The sequence below is a fragment of the Pecten maximus genome, chromosome 12, assembly GCF_902652985.1.
Source record: "Pecten maximus chromosome 12, xPecMax1.1, whole genome shotgun sequence".
Taxonomy (NCBI): Eukaryota; Metazoa; Mollusca; class Bivalvia; order Pectinida; family Pectinidae; genus Pecten; species Pecten maximus.
The window spans coordinates 11,783,336-11,800,116 of record NC_047026.1 but is presented as its reverse complement, the minus strand read 5'-3'; the positions used below and the strand labels follow the sequence as shown (position 1 = coordinate 11,800,116).

General features: G+C 36.4%; 2 protein-coding genes across 2 annotated transcripts in view; both read right to left on the bottom strand.

The window, feature by feature from the left end:
• LOC117339985 (neuropeptide Y receptor type 5-like) overlaps positions 1–2,356 on the bottom strand; it is a 37,733-nt gene extending 35,377 nt beyond the window's left edge. Inside the window, exon 1 of the mRNA XM_033901714.1 lies at positions 1,772–2,356. The gene's annotated coding sequence lies outside the window, so the exon portion shown is untranslated. The remainder of the gene's footprint in view (positions 1–1,771) is intronic.
• A 7,718-nt stretch (positions 2,357–10,074) lies between these two features.
• Positions 10,075–11,424, bottom strand: LOC117339811 (mucin-1-like). Its single transcript, XM_033901522.1, has one exon. The coding sequence runs from the start codon at positions 11,422–11,424 to the stop codon at positions 10,075–10,077; it is 1,350 nt and encodes a 449-aa protein (XP_033757413.1).
• Positions 11,425–16,781: the final 5,357 nt, after the last annotated feature.

The window sequence follows — 16,781 nt, the reverse complement described above, 5'->3', positions numbered from 1 at the left end:
TGTGAGGTGGCTACTAAGGGAGTTGATACTAAGGGCACCCCAGATTAAATAATGACCATGTGAGGTGGCTACTAAGGGAGTGGATAAGGGCACCCCTGATTAACTAATTACCATGAAAGGTGCCTACTAAGAGAGTGGGTACTTAGGGTACCCCTGATTAAATAATGGCTATGGGGGTTGGTGCTTAGAGTATCCTTGGTTAAATAATGATCACGGAGAATGGGTACTAAGGGCACCCCTGATTAAATAATTTCACAGAGAGTGATTACTAAGGGCACCCCTGATTAAATAATGACTATCGATCCCGGTTCCTAAGGGCACCCTTGATTAAATCATGACAATGAAGTAAAGGAAGAAGAAGATGAAGGAGAGGAAGAAGAAGACGAAAAAGAAGAAGGTTTCATTCTGTTCAAAGAAATGCCCTCTGGTTCGCTGATATGTATTGTCGCCTTAAGAGACCACAGAATCTGCGATGCATTCATGTCGCACAGTAAAGCAGTTCACTGCGCAACGCGTTTGTATAATCATGTGATCATTAATTGAGACCATTTCCCAACGATAATCATTTGATGTGCATTAATTAAATCGGAAATACTGCGATTGATTGTGGCATTTAAACATTTTTGCAGTCATAGCCTAAATAAATGTCACAAATCCTATGGACGAGCTTCTTGCATGCTTCGGAATCTTGGTTGCCTACTAAGAGTTTTGCAGAATTGTCAACCACATTATTACGTTATTAGAACAATTACATCTGCAAACAATGACATACAATAAATGTTGCTGACATGACAATATGTAAACATTGGCTGGCTCTGATTTGGCATTCATAGTTATGTATGACAAAACGTTATATGTAAACAGGTGACAATATTTCCAATATGCTGCTTGTCTGCAAATCTATATCATTTATAATGACTATTATATCATTATAAAACACTTATGTGTAGGTTTGGTAACCTTTGGAAATCACAACCATTATTTGATTCTGTTCGTTACGTTTTGTTAGCTACACTTTGTCACCTTGATCAGACATGGTCAATGTCGCATCAGTGTTGATGAAGATGAAAGAGTGTAATTAGCCTACTAAAACATCTGATAAGGAATCTAATATCGGTTGTGATATACGCACGTCTATTCACATATAAATATCACATTCAGGCTGTTCAACGCTTATATTTATACTTTTACATATGTTTGCTGTATGATTATAATTCGCTATACACTGAGATTAGCTAGTGATTACCGACGTCATAATCATTTACATTGGACAGAGATGTCGTCATCAAACTGTCTATGTTCCTATGGTTACAAGCATACCGTTGTATCGGACACGTGGTGGTAATTTTATAGGTGCGATTAAGAGTCCTTTTAATCGGAGGGTTTGTTTTTGTTTGTTTGTTTGTTTGTTTGTTTGTTTGTTTTGCTAGTAAGTTTATAGTGTGACATTCCATGTACGTTATATCTATTACTTTGAAATAGATTCTCGCGAAGCTGCGGTGGTTTGCAGTATACCAACAAACACATAGATAGGAGATATGTAAATAAAAAAATAATTTACATCTTAACGAGGTATGATTATATTACAACTATATAAATGTACATATATATTATATACATATATATATATATCAATTAACAAATATACCGTACCAAAACAATTAAAATGAAATTGTAATTCGTTAGAAATGAGAAAAAATGGATATACAATTAAAGCCAAATGTATGGAGTGTTATTGCTATTACAATATTACACTTATCTATATACATACCTTTGTCAGCTGAAGTGTTGTTCCGGACTTTAGACGTTTCAGACCTTTGTTATTCTAACTGCTACACATTCCACCTAAATTGAATATCCTGTTATTTTCATTTTGCCCTTGAATGAAATCAAAAACATTTCCTCGTTGAAATATCAACAAAATCAAATGAATTATTCGGCTGTTTCAATCGTATCCTCAGTAGGTACACGTATACAACTAAACAAAGAGATCATATTTTCCCCACAAGATAAGACATGTCGGAAACATTTTTTTGGTACAATCCGCATGTTATTTCATACGGTTACACGCAGGCAGCTATGTAAAGGTTATAAGTTGGCATCACTTTCGGTTCATGTAGAACTTGATCAAGAATAAGATATTTCAGGACAATGCCCGTTGATGCGAGCATACCAGCCAGACAAATCGCTGCGCGTGTAGGGGATCCATTGTTGAAAGAATTGCTAGACAGATCTCCGTGAGCTCCATACACTGTGTAACTGGCACAACAAGGCACGCGACGTCAGACGAACCTGTTATACAATAGAAACATCGCGAGGAAAACGAAATGCTCAAATGATGTTGCTATATATTTCGATGGTTATTGTTACCTAGCTGTGGGAAATAGTTACTATAGCAACGAGTACTAACACGGAAACTGTAATTATAAGTCAACTGTTACAGATTCCCCCAAGTGAGTTATAAAGTGGGAATAAAACTCTGTCTTTCCACGAGTACGATTCGCTCACGTGCTGCTAATGAAGTCTTTGGTCTAAAGCCTACGGTTCGGATCTGATTGTCTGAAATGTCATACATTTTACCTCGTATAAAGCCTACCAGACAGAGGTGTGACATTTGTTAAACTTTAAATGGCATTCCTAGTGCGACCATTATGAAGTCACACTTGAAGTTATGGAAACTGAGGAAGTCCTCACGTCAGATGAGATGAGATCAGATGGACCTTTCATTTATTAATGACGACCAAGTTGTTTACTTCAAAAGGAAGTTAAGATTCCATAAATATATACAAGTATATACAATTTATATGCAGTGCAAACATAGGTGTAGGAATGTACATATATGGCATTTATGGTCATTATTTATTTATTTATTTATTTTTTTTTCCATTTGTTGCATTTTGCATTTTGCCAGCATTCATAATATCAGCGATAAATCCAAAGAGATATATATATTATGTATATATTAGTATATAATGGTTTTTTTTGGAGGGGGGGGGGGGGGGGGGGGGGGGGGGAGGGGGGGGGGTTGTTTGCCTCCATAACTTGACAATATATATTCGAAATACTTAAACAAATAGTACAACTGCATGATCATTACATTACGTCATATACAAGTATATGTCTCTATCCTCATTTGTTAAAAACAAAATGGATATATTTGACGTCATCGCTCTACAGACTTAATTATTATACGATATTCCTGAAACAAACACAATCAACAGCATCACTTCCTGCTAATAGTTGTATGAAAACAGTCGCATATGTCAGATGATATACAATATAAATAATGTAGATGCTGACCAGGCTCCCATTGCCTTGTTTAAAACATTTGCGATGAAAACGCCCACGATTTTATTCTCGTTAACGGTGTAGAGAACTGCATTGCTATGTTTACAATAACACTGAAAACGACACTGATTTTATACTCGTAAACATATGTAGTGTAGAGAACTACATTATGGCGTTTACAATAACAAATACAGTGAATGTATTCTCTTAAACCTATATGTTATTGATAACTAAATTCTTATGCAAGGTACCAAAAACAGAGTTGAGTCTGTCACTAACTGGAGAATTTAACAGGAGAGACTGCCTCTTCATTAACTACAAAATTAAAATAGAGTAATGAACTTAAAAGTACACTACGTTCACTACTAGTTCATCATCATGTATCTGGATAACGATATGTTGGTCATAAAAGTTAAAACAAATATCAAAAATATTGTAGGGATATTGTTCCCTTGCTACGTTTAATCGGTTGTTAAACATTCCATGTTCGACAGTAAACATCAGCTAGTCATGGAAAGAGATATAACAGATAATTGCTTTCTAAACATCTTGTTTATTGCCTCTGTAATTGATTCTTTTAGTTCCTTTACGGGAATTTAAAACGTAACTTTTCCCATTATGTATAAACAACTCTTCGTGTGTATGGAAAACAAGTAAGATATCGACTTCTCTTAGCTTCGAGATACGTTTATTTTATAGCCTTAAACCTTATATACTTCGGAGAGATGTCTGATTAAATGTCAATCGAACGGTTAAGATTTCTTCTTTAAGCAATAGCACAATTCATGGCCTCAAGATCCCTTTAAAGTCATTCTTTGATATCTAAAATATGTAAAAGCATTTCAGCTAAGATAAGCTCCAATACATTTGAATCTTTTCATGATTAATTTTTTTGTCCTCTCTATCGATAGCTGTTAGCTTTGTTTTGTCAATCTGGCAACATGCCATTACAAAGAATAAGTATAGAATACACACAATTGTTTTCGACAGAATCTGCTTATAATATAGTAGCATCAGCATAAAGCATTGTCTACATCTTGAGGCAAACTGCAACTCTGTCTCCATTTTCAATGCCAATTTCGTTAGGCCTGTGCAATATCGCAGTTTCAGTAGAATATTCCAGATCTTTTATAAATGGAGAGCAAAATGGCGATAGATTTTCCCCTTATCTATCTCTAGAACTGCAAGTAGAAATATTATGTATTGTGCTAACTTAAATGACTTTAGTCTCAATTCCATAGTACACATTTATTATGACTTCAAAACACTTTCCATCGATATCACATCTGATTAATTTGTTCCACAGTGCTGGTCCCCAGGCATTATCGAACTTTTTTTTTCGAAATAAAATGAATGAAAACATTTTAATACATACGAGTTTTAAATCATTTTAGTAAGTGCAATTCAAGAATAGTGTAAAAATATATGATAGACAGTGGAGTGTTGCCTTCAAACCCCTGCTTCATTTTCAAGTACATTTTCAAGTACGAGGTCTGCTTAATCATCAAGATGTCGAGGTGCTCATTTATTACAGATATAAATGATTAACCAATACAGCTAATCAGTGTGATTTGTCTATACGCCTTTCGCGTTTATGTCTGAATACGGGTATGATATTTCCTTAAAGCTGTGGGTCTGGCGCATTACCAGTATCAAATTTATGATTAAATAATAAATAAAAAGTATTAATGAACCGTTATATCTGTTGTTGATTTCATGTATTCCTGACATACTAGACCTCCATCACTGCCGTATAACACTTCATTCGATTTACACATTTCATTATTTCGGATGATGTTTTATGAGTATATTCGAAAATCAATGTTTTCCAACCTTGACAGCTCTTTGAGTTCCTTAATAAAAAAGAATATATTGTCATCTCACTCCGCTTCATTGATAAAATATGTGATAAAAAGTTGAATATAACCTTGATGTTTCTCTTTTTCTACCATTACAGCTACATTGATTTAGTATTTTGCAATATGCTTGTGGGTTTCCAGACCTAAAATTGCGTAATTTTGTTTTCATCTTGGTTTTATGTACAACGCGTATTCACAGCGGACAACAGTTTTTTACGCCACTTTCGCTCCTTACCGTATTGGCTTTCTTTGAGGGATATGCCACAGTACCTTTTAATAAACTCTTGGCTTTACTACAATGTTGCCTAGCAGATTTACATTCCGTAGTATACTTAGGAGTTATGTTTTAATTCTTATGTTTGGTGGTTATTATTGGTTAGGTATTTACAAAAACATGTTTGGCAGCATTGAAGAAACTTTCACGCAATTTATGAGCAGTTTGATTAATAAAATCTACATTTTCGCTGTCACTGCGGCATTCTTTACGAGGATATCTTTCAAATAATATTTTTCAAACATTTACGGATAGCATGTTTTGAATGATTCCAATTTAAAACGTGTCTTTCGCTTGGTGTATTAAAATTGATCGATTATAATTATTACTATTTCAGGATATCGCTTCTGGTAAATTTCCATCGTTCCATCAACTAGGTATATTGGCGAACGACACATGTTTACATGCCATGATGGAGAGTTACCATAATCAAATAGCATCTGAGGTTTGAGTTCAGCGATAAAGACTCGGGCAATTTGCGTTTTTCAGGAGGCCGAGATCACATAGTGTGGTGTGTGGTCTTTGGGGTAGACACTTTAACCAAATTGCTGTTGATTGTGTGCGACATGCCTCATTGACGTAGCAACTGACACCCTCTCCTAAAATGTACCTGATTGATGATGGGAGCAAACAAACATAGTGGAATAAGGGGAAAAAACAATACAATGAACAGTTCAAGACAAACCAGTTATATTAGCCTCAGGTCTCACCCTAGAAACACCGACAACAAAATAGATTATTTCTCCTGTGTCAAATTCGTCAACGGATACTTTTATGGAACGGCATCAGTGATACTAAACGTTAATGGGCTGGTTGTAACGATTGTAGCTACATTCTATTGAAGGTCATATGGTTGTATTTTAATTTTTTTTGGCATTTTGATGGAAACGTTGAGATATCATATTTTTCTTTCGTTCTTGCCTCTATTTCCGTCTTTTAAACTTTCCCGATTGGGTGTCTGAGGACTAAGACTATTGTTGAGCGACATACCACTGTGTTATAACGGTCATAATCTGCATTAACATGTAACTGACCCCATCATCAGGTGCATTGTCAAGTTAATGCCATATTAAGACGCCTAACATTACCTAAGCAACAAAACCTGTCGTGATTCAGTGCCTATGACATGGTAACTTCCTCAATGTTAATCTTCATCATTGAGATAATTGGAAATCCAGTCGATATTAATGGAGTTCTTCATAGAAGAACGGAAACGAGTAGGATGGCTATAAATTATCACAGTCGTTATTTCATTGTCTGACATTCGTAGTTATCCACACTCATCAATATTTTAAAGATATGCTTGTTTTACAAACTAAACTATATCAGTTTTCCTGTTTTAATCATGCATGCAGCTATGATGTAAGACTCCCAAGCTGGCGACATCTGATTTTATACGGTTTCTATGAAAACTACACTATCACCGGTTTGGTTCTAGGCAATTTCAGTTTGACAAATATTGCGTCTTTTATGTCTCTAGACTGTTTGATGGGATATACAATTGTAGATAGCGATTTTATTTGTTTGTTTTCAGGAAGTGCCTCCCTGCAAGTTCGAGCGTTAGAATTTTACCTGCTGTCCCATTGCAAACTGCAAACGGGCATATTTTAGTGGTATTCATATGGTAGCGCTTTCCGCTCTTGAAGCATTGCGCTAGATTATGATTACGATAATTAAATTATCAAGGTGTTTTCCCAACAAAAAATAGGATAATGCGCTAATTCTTCATTGGGTTTATTTGTAAAAATTTGGAAATGCGCGAAAATTTAAGTGCGCCGAAATGAATACGTCTACAGTAACTTAATGAATCTGATCTTTCCATTTTTTTTCTTATCAGTTTTCTTCTTCCTTATGCCTTTTTGAGACAGCCTAACAATTGGACTTGAGTTGAGTGTTGGTATTTGTGAGGAAGGGACCAATTGCCTTTACACTGCTTACACGTGTTAAAGTGTTCATTGTGATAACGATATTCTGCTAACGTGAATATGGAAAGATTAATTATTTACGTTTCCCGAAACTGTTTAAACACACAGTACTTTTACTATACTAATACCCCGCTGAGAAAAAATTGATTTAAAAGGCAATTTAAATAATGACATGTCAGCAAAAAGTGCCAGCGAGGTTACCACAAATTAACAATAACATAAATACTTATTTAGAGTCATAGAGTGCGCTATAATCGATCCTTGAGGACTTCCTGCTCCTAATTGACCTAAATTGAAACATGATTTATTTGTACGTAGTTTCGTTTCCAAGTATCCACCCAATTTAGTTAAAATTCCTCATAAATAACAAATTTACAGTGTAACTTTATGAATTCGCTGTTAATCCCTTGTGTCGACTTCTGTCAAATATCATGGAGATCTAGACAAGTATTCTTTTCAGACTAATAAATGTATAGAAGAAATGACAATGTCTATATTCCCCTAAGCAACCAAACAAAGAATTTATGCGGAAGATTTAATTCTACATCATACTTGATACAAGATATCTCTTCATGATTAGCTTATGTCTACTATCGATCGAATGTGGAGAGAGAAAAACATCCCTAGGGGAAAAAACACAAATAAATTACAGACTTCATTATTTTTCTGATTGTATAGGCTGACAAATATAACAAAAGGAAAGTTCCATGTAGATATTTTAAATGCCTAGTGCAAGTTCAATTCCTGTATGTAATTCAATTATGAAATCTTCTGTTTTGTTTGATTAATTCCTCTTCTAGCACTCTTGTGTAGAAAGTTTAAGCTTGCTACAGAGTCAGTTTGTTATCCAAAGAATCCAGCCATGAAATAGTTTCCATACATGTCATATACACCCTGGATCGTGTTGTATTAGCAAGTCAGAAATTTATCGTGACGTCATAATATGGAAAATGACGCTACGAATATGGCGCAACAAAATGGCTGCCTTGGATTTTGTCCACCAGATTTTAGCTTCAAAGGTTGTCAAAATATCAGTTTTGGAGTTATGTCTTAAAAATTATCTTAAAGATATTTCATTTGAAATGAGATAAAAACTTATTTAAGATCAAATAGGTACTAAATACATACATGTAGATAACGTTATATCTGGGGATATCAAAAGTAACTGGACCTACAATGTGTAAAAGGAAATGAAAGGAAAATCACTAGTAATACTCCTAAGGCGTTGCACCTTTGAAGAAGACAAACAGTTCCAAGAACTAAGAATATCAGTAAAGCAAAATGGAGTCTATATAGGTACCGACAAAAGTATTACTGCATGCACATGGTGAATGACTTCGCAACCCAAACAACACCCTTCTTGTCCTTCATCTTGCACACATCTTTTAGACTGTGGTACTATTCCAGATGACTGAGTGATGTATCCATCTTCCCTGTCTTCAAGAAAATGGACAATCTCCTTAAACGATCGGGTAGTTTCTCTGATGTCCATTACCATAATAAAGGAATGAAACCGGATATTGGTACTAGTTTAAGTGGAAACCCGAGAAACGCATGAGGCCGCCAGGAGGTCCTTCTATCTAATATTTACCATACGGGACAGCTAGTACTTGCAAAATCGACGCCGCTAATGTCGGAACATACGAACGCACAAAATTAGGTCTGGTTATTCAATAATATTTACAGAAAATTAATAGTTTGCTTGTGTGTGAAGTGAAATTGAGCACTTAGTTTTTGGGCTGATGGACAGCATATTCCACACCATCCGTGTGTTCCTTTATCGAGTCCGTACCAGTTGCACCGGTTTTTTTCCGGGTATTTCGGCTTTCCTCCACCTCCAAAACCTGGCACGTCCTTAAATGACCCTTGCTGTTAATAAGACGTTAAACAAAAACAAACAAACAAATGCACCAGTGCGAATCTGCTGCACTCATAATGGAATGCGCTGTACCAACATAACTGTACAGGTTCTTGTGGATCGGTTTTTTTTTTTTTTTTTTTTTTTGAATAAACCACTTGGATCCAAGATGATGGAACTGTGGTTTTTCATATGACACGCAAATGTATTTTTTGTTAAAAACGAAAGTGGAACTCGTAATTTGCGATGAAATCTCATAAATTATATTGTCAATGTTTGACGGAAGTATTCAGGTATTGATTTTACATCCGTTACGTTGTAAAAAGAAAAATACTCGGGTTTTATGTTTGAAGCGAGCGACGGTCGCCATGTTTGGAACTCGCCTGAGATTTAATTGCATTCCATTATACTATACCGTGCCCATTTGGTACAAATGGTACGAACCCGATAAAGGAACGCGATTGTGTACAGTAGCTAGGAACAAGTAAACTTTCCAACATCATAGTCATTGAAATTTTACAATAAGATTACAGTTAGTTAATTAGTATCTAAGTATAATTAGTTAAGGTAGCGGGCTAATCATTATATAATCTGTTTTAATTATTTTATCTTTATTTTTTCATTGTTATTATTTCATCTTTATTTTAATTTATGTATTTATTTATCTATCTATCTTGATTTCGGATTGGTACGGTTGTCATTCTTGTCCCGAAATACCACATGTATTTTCCGATAGCATTACACACACTAACCGAAGCACACTGGCACCAGCTGTTTCGTCATTCAAGGACATGTCAGTAATGTCAAGTGCCTAAATTACACGATAGCTAGGAGACGAGGGAGGGAATTACAAATTGGTCGAAAGAATTGTCAACATCTTGGTGTAGAATTGCTGTTCTTGGTGGGGAGGTGCTGTTCTTGGTGGATATGTGCTGTTCTTGGTGGAGAGGTGCTGTTCTCGGTGGAGAAGTGCTGTTCTGGGTGGAGAAGTGCTGTTCTTGGTAGAGAGGTGCTGTTCTTGGTGGAGAGGTGCTGTTCTTGGTGGAGAGGTGGTGTTCCCGGTGGATAGGTGATGTTCTTGGTGGTGAAATGCTGTTCTTGGTGGAGAGGTGCTGTTCTTGGCGGAGAAGTGCTGTTCTTGGTGGAGAGGTGCTGTTCTTGGTGGAGAAGTGCTGTTCTTGGTGGAGATGTGATGTTCTTTGTGGATAGGTGGTGTTCTTGGTGGAGAGGTGCTGTTCTTGGTGGAGAGGTGGTGTTCTCGGTGGATAGGTGATGTTCTAGGTGGGGAAGTGCTGTTCTTGGTGGTGAAATGCTGTTCTTGGTGGAGAGGTGCTGTTCTTGGCGGAGAAGTGCTGTTCTTGGTGGAGAGGTGATGTTCTTAGTGGATAGGTGGTGTTCTCGTTGGAGAGGTGCTGTTCTTGGTGGAGAAGTGCTGGTCTTGGTGGAGAGGTGCTGTTCTTGGTGGAGAAGTGCTGTTCTCGGTGGAGAGGTGCTGTTCTTGGTGGAGAGGCGCTGTTCTCGGTGGAGAGGTGCTGTTCTTGGTGGAGAGGTGCTGTTCTTGGTGGAGAAGTGCTGTTCTTGGTGGAGATGTGATGTTCTTGGTAGAGAGGTGCTGTTCTTGGTGGAGAAGTGCTGTTCCTGGTAGAGAGGCGCTGTTCTCGGTGGAGAGGTGCTGTTCTTGGTGGAGAGGTGCTGTTCTTGGTGGAGAGGTGCTGTTCTTGGTGGAGAGGTGATGTTCTTGGTGGAGAAGTGCTGTTCTTGGTGGAGAGGTGCTGTTCTCGGTGGAGAGGTGCTGTTCTTGGTGGAGAGGTGCTGTTCTTGGTGGAGAAGTGCTGTTCCTGGTAGAGAGGTGCTGTTCTTGGTGGAGAGGTGCTGTTCTTGGTGGAGAAGTGCTGTTCTTGGTGGAGAAGTGCTGTTCCTGGTAGAGAGGTGATGTTCTTGGTGGAGAGGTGCTGTTCTCGGTGGAGAGGTGATGTTCTTGGTGGAGAGGTGATGTTCTTGGTGGAGAAGTGCTGTTCCTGGTAGAGAGGTGCTGTTCTTGGTGGAGAGGTGCTGTTCTTGGTGGAGAAGTGCTGTTCCTGGTAGAGAGGTGCTGTTCTTGGTGGAGAAGTGCTGTTCTTGGTGGAGAGGTGCTGTTCTTGGTGGAGAGGTGCTGTTCTTGGTGGAGAGGTGCTGCAGCCCCTCTGTTTGATAAAGTTCATACAGCAATACGTATCCCATTTCATCAAATATTCTACACTATGCCATATTTCTTAAACATAATTTCATGTGAAGGTTATACAAAAGGAACCGAAAACGTTAAAAGCTTCAAATACAAATTAAGATTTAGTTACATTAGACTCATAATTGTATAATTAACTGCACCATACAGCTGCCAAAGGACAGTTATGTCCGTTGACTTGCAGAATTGGGAAAGAAACTCCAAGGCGATAAAGCAAGATTGAACAGTACACCAGGGATCTGTCTAGTATAAAATGATGGAAACATTGGTCAAAAAGACCAACAGGAGACAAAGTCGTATAAATTTGTTTGAAATAAATAAATAAATAACTAATATACTACCCGGATAAGTCAAGTATTCACGAAAGTATCAGATGCTTACTTGATCAGGTACCTTGCGACACCAAGGATAGAATCAAGCGCGGGTTTGATTTGGTTTGGATATTGTTTAACGTCCTATCAACAGCTATGGCCATTTATGGACTCCCCAACCCCCATTCCTGTATGCGAAATGCATGTGTTGTGTAAGTGTACGTGTGATTGTATGTGTTTTGGGAGACCGCTGTATATTTGTGTTTGTCACCTTGTGATAACTGATGACGTCATTATAGCGCTACCTCACTGAAGCACACTGCAGAAGACACCCAGCAGGGCACTTCACCCGGTCACGTAATATTGACAACAGGCAAGTCAGTCGCCCTACTTCTAAAATACTAAGCGCCAAGCAAATGTAGAAACTATCATTTTAACAATAGCGCTATCAGCCGACCATCTCGGACACGAGCTGGAGGGTTCGTCCTACGTCCATTCATTCTGTCCAAATCGTCCTATAAAGTAATTTTCTATCAGGGAGACGTCAGTTTAACCTGAAATTTGACGTGGGTGCAGAAAATGTCACATGGGTGAAATTTTCACAGACGAGAGAGTTATTTTGTATCATTCAATGACACAATTATTGCATTCCATAGCATTTTTTATTTCCCGTAACGATGTAACAGCTGACTTTATTCAGATTGTCAAAGTTCCAGTTAACAAATATTTAACAGTATTGTCATATTCCGAAAAGTTACATGATGTTAGGTTAACACATTTAGTCAAAGGCATATCAACAGTATTATAAGTTGTATTTTAAGCATGTAGTGGTTGACAGTATCATCACTCTGAACCGCATTGATAAATGTGCATTGATGGACTACAAAGCACTACCAGGACGATGATTAATGTTTATTTCATTTTAATATTACAAACGATCTAATTAAACAATATGTATTTGTGATAAATTGAGTGGAATATGGCCATGTATCGTTGTTTGGTTTGTCTTTCATAACGAATGTTGATTTAACGCTGGAAAATATCCACCAGAGGTTGATTTGTCCAGGGACATATTATTATACAAGCTATATATTTGAACTGAACAGCGTACATATATAACAAACTGTTAAAGCTTTGAAATTAAATAATTGATTTTTGTGTGGCAATGTCACTTTTTTACGTTTTTTATAGGTCTCGCAGGCAAATGCTACTTCTGTTGCTTTTTGACTGTACAATACCTATTATGACTTCATGTAAAAAAATAATGGTCCACTGCTGCTCAATGGCAAGTAATTTCTGACAGTTTCACGTACACTGGTGGGTGCGAAAATCTCAACCTGTCTATAAAGGAAACCTGCATATAGTGACTGTTTTCTGTCTCCCACTGGGCGGTCTTTATAGACAGATATGTCTCTATATACAATGAATATAATCTATATACATTTTCTGCCACCGTTGCGAACACACAATAGGTAATCATTCCTTCGCGTAGTACATAACAGCAACATCACTCTTACATGTACAATGATGTTTTCTCAGTTTCAAAATACTCATTACCATATCATACGTTTATGACCCTGGTTGTAGGGTGGTATGCATTTTTTTTTTTTTTTTTTTTTTTTCATTTTCATATTATTATTGGATGGTATATATCCTGAGGGCTGATCTCCCTCGGGAAATGTATGTATGATACCTTCGTGTACCTATAAACCTACATATCACCCTACAGTCAGGGTCATAAATATGGTAATGAGTATTTATAAGCTGATAAAATATTAACAGTGTTGTCACAGGGCAATAATTTGTTTGATTTAAACATTTTTATTTGAAAATATTCAGATGGGATCTGACACAAAAAAAAACCCTTCGGGTCCGTCTTCTTCCGTAAAACATAAATGATGGAATCAATTGTTTATTATACAGAAAAATGATAAGAAATAATATATACAAATGTATATATAATAGTTATTACATACCCTTGTGATTCAATTCGTCTGATTAATACGATTTCAACTCCAGATTAGTACCTTTAGAAACTCCCTGAAACAGTTGACTGATCAATCTGTTGGTGTTTTCTGTGTTCTGAGCATGTCTGCCCAGTAGCCGCGTAGCTGCCTATAGACAAATAGGCCGATGCTACACAAATCAGTCTATCATAACATATACATGTATAAGTGTTATTTGTACTCAGTGTGTATTTATTAAAAAATCAAAAGTCACTTTATAATAGAAACCATTTGTTTATATCCATTGTCTCTAGATAAAAGGGATTTCGAACAGAGTAATTAATATAATTATTCATTTCGTGACAGGGAACGTAATCCTTCATACCAAGACTAAAATCCTGATGGTTTAAGTAGGTCTAAGAAAAAAATTTGCATAAGAAATTTCAATTCGTCACTCAAGACCCATCTATATCGGAAACAAATCAAGGAGCTCACCGGTGGCAGTCAGCACAGAATGCTTACATTAAAAGAACCTCATTCACGAACAATAGAATTTTGCCCACGAACCAACTTGACCAAAACCAGATATAATTTGTAGTACCCTTAGAATGAACACTTGAAATAGGTTTGAAAAATTCCAAAGGTCCCAGGGGCCTGTGCTATGGCAAAAAATAAAGTTTTCCACTAGAGGAGTAAAGCAGGTTTAAGTTTTCCATCCAAAACTGTATCAAAAGATTACCTTATGTGGTCTAATGATTTTATTTTCTAATATGAGTATGGTTTACTGCAAATTATGAACCAAAATATGTAGAGATAATATATACGCAAGATCTAGAATTACCAACCATAGAATGTGTATGGTTGGAAATAGTTCTTGGCACAGAGAAGTTTTTGTATGGTACTTTTTATAGACCTCCAAATTCTCCAATTATCACCTGGTCTCACATATCTCACTCTGTTGAACAAGCCTTTAACACGGGTATAACTAACATTGTATTTACAGGTGATTTCAACGCTAACTTGTTGGTCGAAAATCAGTCCTCTCACTTGCGAGATATGCTTATTCTCTATAACTTGTCTCAATTAGTAGAATCCTCAACATTTTTTACTGAATCCTCAAACTCACTTTTAGATATTGTGTGTGTTAGTGATAGTAGCATAATTAGTAAATGTATTGTCGGAGAGAGCTTCCTTGACCAACCGGTTAGATACCATTGTCCTACTTTCTGTTCTTTTAATATAACTAAACCGATCCAGCAAAGTTTTAAGCGTAACATTTGGCTCTTCGATGAGGGAAATTACGATTTATTTAGAGGGAAATTGAATGATTTAAACTGGAATACACTGATCGTCGTTGATGATATTGATGATTCGGTCAAAAATTTTACAGACATATTGCTTGCAATTGCTAAAACATGTATACCTAACAAAATTATCACTGTACGATCTAATGAACCACCCTGGATGTCAAATGAAATCAAAAGATTAATTCGTAAACGCAAACGTGCCCACAAAAGAGCCAAACGTTCTCCAACAGATGCTCACTGGACAAGTTTCCGCCAAATTCGTAATAAATGTATCAATTCTATTAAAAAGGCTAAAGTCGCATATGTCAATAACCTCTGTGAAAACCTTCAGAAACCTTCAAATCTCAGTGTGAAGAAGTGGTGGAAAACTGTATACTCATTATTTCCTAATCGTAAAAACTCTTCAATACCCCCACTTCTTCATAATGACACTTGCATCTCTGACGATTTCGAAAAAGCTTGTTTATTCAACGATTTTTTCTGTTCCCAATCTAATATTGATGATACTAACACTGCTTTGCCTAACATTGACTATGGACATAACTATAATCTATCTAATATTAACATAACTGCTACTGATGTTAAGGATGCAATACTGAATCTTGATTGTTCTAAAGCCATTGGTCCTGATCTTGTAAATGCTAGATTACTCAAGGAATCTGCTGATATTATATGTAAACCTCTTTGTTCTTTATTTAACAAATCTCTCGAATCTGGTATCTTTCCTACAGAATGGAAGTCAGCTAATGTCACGCCTGTGCACAAAAAAGAATGTAAATCCATCTTAACTAATTATAGACCTATTTCATTACTTTCCATTATTGGTAAACTCATGGAAAGATGTGTTTATAAATATGTTTACAATTTCTTACATACTCACTCTCTACTCTCCCCTTTCCAATCTGGATTCAGGCGTTGCGATTCACCCATTAATCAACTACTTGCTATCACTCATGATATTTACTCTGCTTTAGATAATGGTAAAGAAATAAGAATGGTATTCTTTGATGTTAGTAAAGCATTCGATCGTGTTTGGCATAAGGGACTTTTATGTAAATTGTCATGTATTGGGATAAGGGGTTCTCTACTAAATTGGTTCAAAAATTATCTTCTTCATCGAAAACAAAGAGTAGTAATTAATGGTAAATTCTCTAATTGGTCAAATGTAAAAGCCGGAGTTCCCCAAGGTTCAATTCTTGGCCCGTTGTTGTTTTTAATATTCATTAACGATATTGTGGAAGACATAAGAGCTAATATAAAGTTATTTGCAGACGATACATCCTTATACGTCATTGTCGATACAGTTAGAAACACTACAGATATTTTAAATCACGATTTAAATAAGATTCATGAATGGTCATCTAAGTGGTTGGTTAAATTTAATCCTGCAAAAACTGTAACCTTATTAATATCTAAAAAGACAAATAACCCACTACATCCTCCATTAACTATGACTAATACCTTACTTACTGCTGTTACCTCACATAAACATCTTGGTTTATATCTTTCGGAAAATGGTGGGTGGACGGTTCACATAAATTTTCTAAAATCTAAAATTTCACCCAAATTAAATATGCTACGTAGATTTAAGTTTACTTTAGATCGTGCATCACTTCAAACTCTGTATTTTTCTATGATTCGTCCAATTTTTGAATATGGAGACATAATCTGGGACAACCTCTCCAAAGCCCAATCAGACATATTAGAAGATCTTCAATTAGAAGCAGCAAGGATTGTTACTGGTGGAACTAGACTTACTAGTAGGGTAAAACTTTATCTTGAAACAGGCTGG